Source organism: Giardia intestinalis, chromosome 5 (assembly GCF_000002435.2).
Source record: "Giardia intestinalis strain WB C6 chromosome 5, whole genome shotgun sequence".
Lineage (NCBI taxonomy): Eukaryota > Fornicata > Diplomonadida > Hexamitidae > Giardia > Giardia duodenalis.
Window position 1 is genome coordinate 2,055,629 of NC_051860.1, and position 8,796 is coordinate 2,064,424.

General features: G+C 49.4%; 4 protein-coding genes across 4 annotated transcripts; 3 read left to right on the plus strand and 1 right to left on the minus strand.

The window, feature by feature from the left end:
• Positions 1-8: 8 nt before the first annotated feature.
• GL50803_0024423 (WW domain-containing protein) lies at positions 9-2,549 on the minus strand (the record flags this gene model as incomplete). Its single annotated transcript, XM_001707971.2, has 1 exon — positions 9-2,549. One exon carries the CDS (start codon positions 2,547-2,549, stop codon positions 9-11), a length of 2,541 nt encoding a protein of 846 aa, XP_001708023.2.
• Positions 2,550-2,759: 210 nt separating this feature from the next.
• Positions 2,760-3,215, plus strand: GL50803_006242 (Translationally controlled tumor protein-like protein; the record flags this gene model as incomplete). Its single annotated transcript, XM_001707970.1, has 1 exon — positions 2,760-3,215. The coding sequence occupies one exon, from the start codon at positions 2,760-2,762 to the stop codon at positions 3,213-3,215; it is 456 nt and encodes a 151-aa protein (XP_001708022.1).
• Positions 3,216-3,264: 49 nt separating this feature from the next.
• GL50803_006245 (uncharacterized protein) lies at positions 3,265-5,469 on the plus strand (the record flags this gene model as incomplete). Its single annotated transcript, XM_001707968.1, has 1 exon — positions 3,265-5,469. The coding sequence occupies one exon, from the start codon at positions 3,265-3,267 to the stop codon at positions 5,467-5,469; it is 2,205 nt and encodes a 734-aa protein (XP_001708020.1).
• Positions 5,470-5,531: 62 nt separating this feature from the next.
• Positions 5,532-8,786, plus strand: GL50803_0016993 (putative FtsJ cell division protein; the record flags this gene model as incomplete). The annotated part of the gene is made up of 1 exon (XM_001707967.1): positions 5,532-8,786. One exon carries the CDS (start codon positions 5,532-5,534, stop codon positions 8,784-8,786), a length of 3,255 nt encoding a protein of 1,084 aa, XP_001708019.1.
• Between the last annotated feature and the right edge of the window lie 10 nt (positions 8,787-8,796).

Below are 8,796 nucleotides of genomic sequence, written 5' to 3' on the forward strand. Positions count from 1 at the left end.
CAATGCTTCTAAATGTAACCCTTGGTAACCACGCGATATTCGTCTAACCATTTAGAGGATGCCTTTGCTTTCTCAGCGTCTGTGGTTTGTCGAGCTTCCTTCACCATAGCAATCTCTGGCGTAAACCTTCTCCGTTGGCGACGATCTGTCTTGCTGACCGGCGGTGGCACATCGGGAACCATCACAATGAAGCCCGAATCATCTGTGGGGACAATTATTTTCTGCCCCTTTTCATTGAAGTATTCCTCTCCTCTAAGGATCTTTTTCTTTGCGTCACGGGTTTCAGGAGCTCTTGGTGGCGCGGGACCATCGCTACTCGTTCTTAGTTCTGCGCGCCACAATTTTGCAACGAGATCAGGGAGAGGCTCTCTCCTTTCTAGATAGAATGCGTCATCATCTTGCACTATACGCCCGCAGCAGGACTTATTCGCACCAATCGCTGTTGATATCTGATTAATCACAATGCTTGAGGACAGCGACTCCATGCTGCCTCCGGGCATCCCGGGTGTTATTCCGTATATCCCAGTGATCATGGTTGTGAACAGTTTGTAATCATTGATCTGAAATAACTCTAAGATCTTTCCACGGATGTAGCTTTCCTTTTGTCTCCGACTCGGACCGGGGTCGGCACCGCTGCCTCGGGTGCTCCTGGCGTCCGGCGTTTCGAGCGACGTGAGCGGTACAAAGCCAGTCGATAGCCTACCATTGCTATATCCTATTGCGTTGACCGTACACGGACCATCTGTTCTGTTTTCAAAGACATCAGTGTACTCGTTAAATAAGTCCGACAACGCAGCAAGGAGCTCGTTCTTTCTGCTGACGCTATTGATGAGGAACCGCAATAGTGTGTTTGTAAATAGTTTCTTCTCTGCAAGCCAGTCGCTAGACCGTTTGTAGATACTTATTGCGCGGTTGACTTCCCTGGAGTCGGCATCGATTTGCTTGCGCTCTTCATAAATCTTTTGGATCGTGGAATTGCTGGTTGTAGGCCCGCCGTGGCTGTTTGTTTCCTCACTGGCTATCTTTGACTGAGTAACAAAAGCTGCCCGCCGAGCCTCCATAGCCTTTACCCGCAGGTCTGTGTGCCTCTTTTCTTGACGAAGGTAGTCACCAATCACGCGCAATCGAAGAACTTCGCTCAGAAGGGCAGACCGTGCCGGGTCCGGTAGGCAATAGACAATGAAGTTTCCAAAGCCTGAGAATGCATCTATATCCACTGTATGAAGTAAGGTCTTTGGAGATTCAGCGTCCTTGGGCAGAGCACTACGAGTTGGTGAAGGTAACTGAGCGGGCTTTTGCTGGAGGCCCTGAGCCTGTAATTGCCCTAGAAGTGATTGCTGCTGAACGGTTAATTGACTCACTGTCTGCTTAAGAGTCACTAGGCTCTGTTCGAGGACATTGATCTCAGCGAGCAAACGAGACTGCTCCACCTTCAAATCGGCTATTCTACGCTCATACCCATCTTTATCAGACATGAGGCTGTCGTACTTCTGTTTGGCCTGTCGCACTTCATCACCATACATGCTATCAAGTTTCTTCATCTGCCTATCGTGCGCTTCACGGAGCTCTGTCACCTTGCGGTCAAACTCCTCTCTCAGTGTTTTATATTCTCTTTTGTACTCCTCATTTAGATCCTGTTTCATCTTCTTGATCCCTTCGCTGTGCTCTTCCCGAAGTTTTAGAATCTCCTTCGCATGTACTTCACAGAGATCAGTAATTGCGGCTCCATGGGCTTTAGACAGCTCGGCCATTTCTTGCGCATGCTGCTTAGATAGCTCAATCATGTCTTTGGCTCCAAAAAGCTGCGATGGCAACTCATTTGCAGTCTCATTGACCGCACTGGGGGAGCTAGCCTCTTGCTTGGGGAGGGAGCCCATTTGTGCCATCAGAATGCCCTTAATAATATCGGGTTTGCTACCATCCGAATTGGGTATATCTTCTTGGACCGAGTCTCCTTGGACTGAGGGCGCATCGCCGACTCTGCCGCTACTGTTGATGCCACTCAGTGGGCTTTGAAACTCTCTGTAGGTTGTTGGGATGATGGACTGATTTGCAGTACTGGGCATGCTACCCGGTTCCTGGTTGTCTAATGAGCCAGTAAGATTGATGACCGAAAGCTGGGGCAGGGATGATGGCCGCTCGACAGAATCTCTAGGTCCCTGTGAAGAGCCAGAATTTGAGGACCCGCTCGTAAGGAGCTTCTCTTCTGCAGACTCCTTAGGCAAAGTCATCTTGGTAAATGTTAGCACGTTCGTCTTCTTTGCCCTTCGTGCCTTCTCCTCCTCAAACTTCTTCTTGTAGAACTCGTCCATCGGATGATCCCAAGTAGGTTCCCGTTTATCCTTATGATAGTAGTAGATATCTCCGTCTGCTGTACTAGCAACACGCCAGTCTGGGGGCAAGGGCGCCTTCAGACCCTCGCGGGCAATGTATAGAAGATCGTTGTCATCGGGAAGAATAAAGCCAAGCGCTTGCGCATACTCCTGTATCTCTTCTTCAGTGGGCTCATAGTCATCTTCCGCAACTGGCTCCATGAGCTTGCTGGCCATTCGCGATTTAAAATTCCGGATTTTACAGAAAACGTGAGAGAACAAGTCAGGGTACACTAGTGAAGGATTCTGCAATTCTGCACAGGCCTGAAAGGTCTGCATGACTGTGGTTGTCTCAGAAGCCTTCTTTCCGGGTCAACATCCTGCCCCATCAAAAGAATAATTAATTGCACTTTTCAGGTCTTCAGGGTTGCGGGAAAAAAATATCGCATGCTGATTTACAAGGACATAATAAACGGGGATGAGCTCCTTAGCGACGCAATCATCACCTCCACCGACGACCTCTTCTACGTCATTAAGGGGAAGATGATAGTTGCCGACGGCGATGAGGAGGACGAGGACGCAGAAAAGGTTGTCGACGTCGTCTTCCGCTACAATCTTGCGGAGGCAGAGTTTACAAAGAAGACTCTCATGAGCAATCTTAAGAAGTTTATGAAGGCCATGAGCAAGAACCTCAAGAAGACGAAATCTGAAGAAGAGGTCGCTGCCTGGCAAGAGAAGGTTAACGCCTGGGTTACGGGGCTCCTGGAGAAGTTCGACGACTATAGCTTCTATCTGGGAGCCTCCAACGATGTAGAATCGGGGATGGTTGTCTTCTGCAAGTGGGACGGCGCAGACCCGTACTTCTACTACTGGAAGGACGCCCTCAAGTCCGAGAAGGTCTGAGCATCTGCGAGTAAACCGGCGCTGGCTGTTTCGCTTTTCTAAATTGTTAATGTCCGCCATGCCAGATGTTGGTGCCGCTTCGGCTGCACAGGCTTCTGCCAGTGGGAGCCTCAGCGTCTCTATGTCGAGCAAAACGCTTAGTTCAAGCCAACAGCTCGTTCCACGAGTGCTTTCAGGGGAGTCAGGCCACTCAGATAGCTCTCAGGAGGAGCCAACCTCCGGGCCTCTTTCGCGTAAATCCATGGTTCGCTCACCCAGTACTCCTGGAAGACTGGGTACACCAACAAGCATCCGTAGAACAGCCAGCAGAAAGTCCAATCACAGAGTTCTACATTCCGCAAAGTCAGGAATTACTCAATTCTTCAACGAATCAGAGAGTGCATTTACCACTGGTATTAGCTTTGACATCGCAGCCGTCAAGGGGACAGAGGCAGCAGACTTTCTAGACCCCTCTGTTGCAATACCTGAGCTGTATGGGATAGACGCCAACTATCTGCCCAAGATCATGAACAACGAGACCGCGCAGCTCACTTCCTATGCCTATGAAGACCACATGTCGGCAGAAATCATAGACGATGTCTGTGGAATACATCTCTACAAGCAGGCATGTTTTCAAAGAGACGTGCACCCGTCTGCGATAGTCATTGCAGCCATAAGGCGCAACCCAGTCCACGTTGACCTCACAAACATCTACCTAGGCCCGCTTGGCGCTCAATGCTTCGCTGCAGCAATACACGGTCAGCTTTCAAAGTCTATAGAAACACTGTCACTCAAGAACTGTAAGATAGGCCCGAGCGGGCTATGCTCTATCGTGCAGGGTCTCTTGAACCTTCCTGATGAGTGCATTATTGACATGCATTATGTTCTTCCGGAAAACGAGGAAGCAGACCATCGCCACAGCTTGACCGTGCTTAACCTGGAGGGCAACGGGTTAGCCACTCCAGCCGAGCTATTGGCAGATGGAACTGGGCTGCCACCTCTAGTTACATCTGATCAGCTCGCTTATTCCAGTTCTGAATATAATAGGATAAAGGAGCTTCAGCGTAAGGAAGAGGGACGTGGCCGCGAAAAGCTGGACCTGAGCGCGAAGGTTATGACAGAGCAAGAAAGAAAGGCCAAAGAAGCCGCTCTTCAAAAGGAAAAGAACGCAAAGAAGAATGAAGTGATAGATCCGTATTTAGAGATGATTCGAGCCACTGCTCTTTACAACTTTGGATCTAGCGAGCCTAGACCCTTTGCTCCCCCCAAGAAACTTACTGAAGAAGAGCTCAAGAAGATGAAGGCTGCTGGACGTGATGTGACAGAGGTTCCTCCAGACCCAACATTCCTCGACAAAGTTCAGTTTCATCGCAAGCTCTCCAGTCTGCATATTGTACCAGCCTCACAGCTGATCAACGTTATTAAGCACATGCTCAATGGGCTCAGTTTGCTGACTCATTTGGACTTGTCCTCCAATGAGTTAGACGATTCGTTCCTGCAAAGTGCTTCTAAATATCTATGCGCTCACGGTTCCTTGTCAGAACTTAACATTGCTAACAACCGCATCACAGCGAATGGGCTTCAAGCGCTCATTACAGAGTTACCCAATTCTATTAATCTGGAGAAGATTGACATGTCGCTCAATCAATTTGGTAGCATCGGAGCATGTGTTTTGGCATATGGCCTTTGTAAGGTCATGGCGCGGACGTCCCTTCGTCTCAGTAGCCTATGCTTAAATTGCAACAAGATTGGCGATGAGGCTGGTGCGTTTGTCTTGGGCTGCTTCATGGGAGGCTGCGTTCTTCCAGAGATAACAAAGTATGGAACTGATGTTGCAAGGGATTTCATGGGAACCCTACCTGCCCCCATCTCCCCGATATGGAGGGCAGGACCCATCAAGCATGTCTCAGGAATAAGCTCTCTTGAGCTAGCAGATTGTGGGCTTGGTCTCTTCTCCTGCCTCCAGCTATGTAAGATTCTCACCTCTAGTAGTATTAGGATTAAGAGCCTGGACATATCTAAGAACAACCTAAATGATGGAATGGGCTTCTACTCTATTATTAAAGCGCTCACCCAGCGAAGGAAGTCGTGCCCTGGCGAGGACTGTCATATTGACAAATTTTCAATAAGCAATAAGGTGGTTCTGATGGACGAGGTGCGTAGATTTAGCGATGTTGAAAAGGAAGATGAGGTGGTTGAATTTAGTCAACTCGCCGAGGAAATTGCGTCAATGAATGGGGGCTACATAAAGGAGTTGACCATTTTGCCCTACTAATATCTCTGAAGTTGCCGCCTTGCTTTAATTATTTTAAAAAATGGCTCCCCAATTTAATTGCAATGCCAGCCAGGCATTCTAAAGTAGGCAAGAACAGAAAGGATGAGTACTATCGGCTGGCCAGGGAGGCTGGGTACCGTTCTCGTGCGGCATATAAATTGATTCAGCTCGATGCGCAGTACGGTTTTCTTAGTAGCACCAAGTGTCTTATCGATCTCTGTGCCGCCCCAGGCAGCTGGTCGCAGGTTGCTGCTATGAAGATGCCTGTTGGTAGCCTCATTGTCTCTGTTGATTTAGACCCCATCAAGCCTATCAATGGTGTCGTTTCCTTCTGTTCTGACATTACAACCGCTGCATGCCGCAACGCACTAACTGAGAAACTGAAGGGGTGGGCTGTTGATACTGTCATCCACGATGGAGCGCCGAACATGGGGACAGCATGGGGTGTTGACGCCTTCGGGCAGAATACACTTGTTCTTGCTGCTTGCAAGCTAGCAACAGAATTTCTGCGCATGCACGGCACCTTCATCACCAAGATTTTTCGAAGTGCAGACCACGATGCCCTCCTGTATGTGTTGCGCCAGCTCTTTGAGAAAGTAGAGATTACAAAGCCAAGGGCGTCCCGCGATAATTCTTCCGAATGCTTTGCTGTTTGCTTACGCTATAAAAATCCCAAGGAGATTGATGGACGCTTTTTTGACCCTAACCATGTCTTTAAAAATTACACCGGCATACAGCAGCAATCCGACAAGGAAAGCATGTACAATGCTGCCCTCCGCTCATCCAGCAAAACCAGTTCGTCTCTCAAGCAGTTGGCGGAGGACCTTAGCCACACCGCAAGGCACAGGACCGGCTACTCTGATGAGCGTGGGGGTGGCCTTTACATGCAGATACCTGTGTTGGATTTCCTTATGCATCCGTCTCCAATAACGTTACTCGCTAAGTATTCCGTGATTTCCTTTGATAAGGATGTCAAGGGGAATCCAAAGTTTCAGCACCTCTATGGAGACATTAAAAGGGGAGAACAAGTGAAGGACCCGAGCATTAAGTTTAACCACCGCGTGGTGGATACTTGGGATGAATATACGCGGCTGCAACACGAGGTTATGGCGCACGTGGCAACCACAGATGAAATCAAGTACTGCTGCCAAGACGTCCGGAATATGAATAATAAGGACTTTAGAAAACTTCTCAAGTGGCGTGAGAAGGTTATAGCTCACATTTGTGAGATAACCGTTCCTGTGGAAATCCCGAAGAGCGCCCCGACTCTTGAGCAGCTTGAGGCGCTTCCGGCATACTCTAGCGACGAGTTTCTCCAGTTGACACCTGAACAGCAAGCACACCTACAGGAGCAATACCTGCAGCGTGAGAAGCTGCGGAAAGAGCGTCGTGAACTGCAGCGAGCTGAGCGAAAGATGGCCAAAGATCAGGCACGACAGCTTAAAAGCAAGTCACAGGTAGATGACCTTGCAGAGACGGCTGATTCTGTAACTCTCAGAAAGCTCTTCACAATGGAAAAGTATCAGGTTGTCTGCAAGGCCCTCCGACTCTTTGATTCTCGCCTTCTTCTTTCGGCACTACAGTCTGTCAATTCAGAAGAAGCAAAGGCAGATCTTTTTCAGAATATCAGTGATGAGGAAAAGGAGGAGGCTCTTAAGCGTATGGAGCAGATTGCTAGGGGCGGAGAAGGAGAGTTCGACGAGGTTTCGCTAACTCTTCTGAGGCGTGCAGGTGCCATTCTGAAGAGAGGTGACGGCGAGGCGGAATTGATACCTGGGCTTGAAGAAGCGATTCAGCGTTCTGATGCAACTAGTGTTCTCTCAGCTCTGCAGAAAAACCGTGATCTAAAGCTGAAAGAGGGACCAGGCTCTGATACAGAAACCAGTAGCGATGATTCGGATGAGGACCCAGAGGCCGCTCGGGAGAGGTACTTAGCGTATGTAGATAGTAATGCGGACTACTGGTATGATCAAATGCTCAAAAAAAGGGATGAGCTTGAACGAAGAATGCGTGAAAAGGAAGAAACATATCGTAAGGCGAAGGGAATCGTCCTCGATGAAGATATCAATGCGAAGAGGGTAGATGATGAGAACCTTGCAGGCAAATCCGAGTTAGCGGAGCGATGGTATTCTAATGAAGCCTTTTCAGAGCAGCCTGGTATCGATAGACTGCATAACATCAACGGACCCGAGGCACAGGATGCCGGTACTGCAGACGATGAGTACTGGAATAGCTTCCCGCTTCCTCGTGATTACCTGGACAAGACCGCAGCGCACAACAAGCGCATAAAAGAGATTGCAAAGCAGCAGAGGGAAGAGGCATACAGGCAGGCCAAGCTGGCCAAGCTCAGCAGAGAGGTAGACGCAGAAAACAGTGTGTTTCCTGGTCTCAAGCAGCAGATCCAACTACTCCCAGTTCACGAGGTAGAGGAGGGCCAGTCTCCGGACGAGCAGCTAACGTCAGGGAGCCAACAGAAGCCTGGTTCAAACAAGCATGTAGTAGGCATCAAGACAGAAGCGGCACGGTTAGGGTACTCAGCAGATCGTGTAACTATTACCAGTGGTGACGTAGGTGACACAGGAGACGTACATACCAGTGGGTCAGACACAGATCTCAGCGAGGAAACGTCGGACGACATGTTCGTAGGTGACAAAAAGGAAAAGGACACAGCTCTTCTCAAGGATCCACACAACCAGGCCCTGAAGCTTGCACTCGTGCAGAAGATGACGACCAAAAAGGGGAAGGAGGCGATTATACATTCCTCAATTAATCGCTTCTCTTTCTATCGTGATGAAGACCCGCGTACACTCCCCCGCTGGTTTGTCGATGATGAAGAGCGGAATTGCAAGCCAGAAGTGCCGCTCACTGCAGAAGAGATACAGCTTCAGAGAGCACGCGTTGAGGCTCTCAACGCCAGGCCAATCAAGAAAGTCCGGGAGGCCCTTGCTAGAAAGCGCATGCGGGCTTACTCGCGCCTGAAGCAATTGACCACCAAGGCGGACACACTGGCTGCACGAACCGACATCAGCGAGCGAGAAAAGGTGACCATATTAGAAAAGGCTGCTGCAAAGATGCACAGGCGAGAATCTAAGACGAAGAAGCGTGTCATTTTAAGTAACCGCAACAAGGTTGGTGCGCTATCTAGCGCGGGCCGTCGCGACAAGCGGGGAGTTAAGCACATCGATCGGCGAATGAAGAAGGATCTCCGAAAGGGCCACGCATTCGAGGGCGGAGTTGGCAAAAAAGCAATGAAGAAGCAGGGTCTCGTCAATGCAGCCTTAGGCAAATTTAAGGCGAAGCAGAAAAAGCGGCATTGATTGCTTGCAG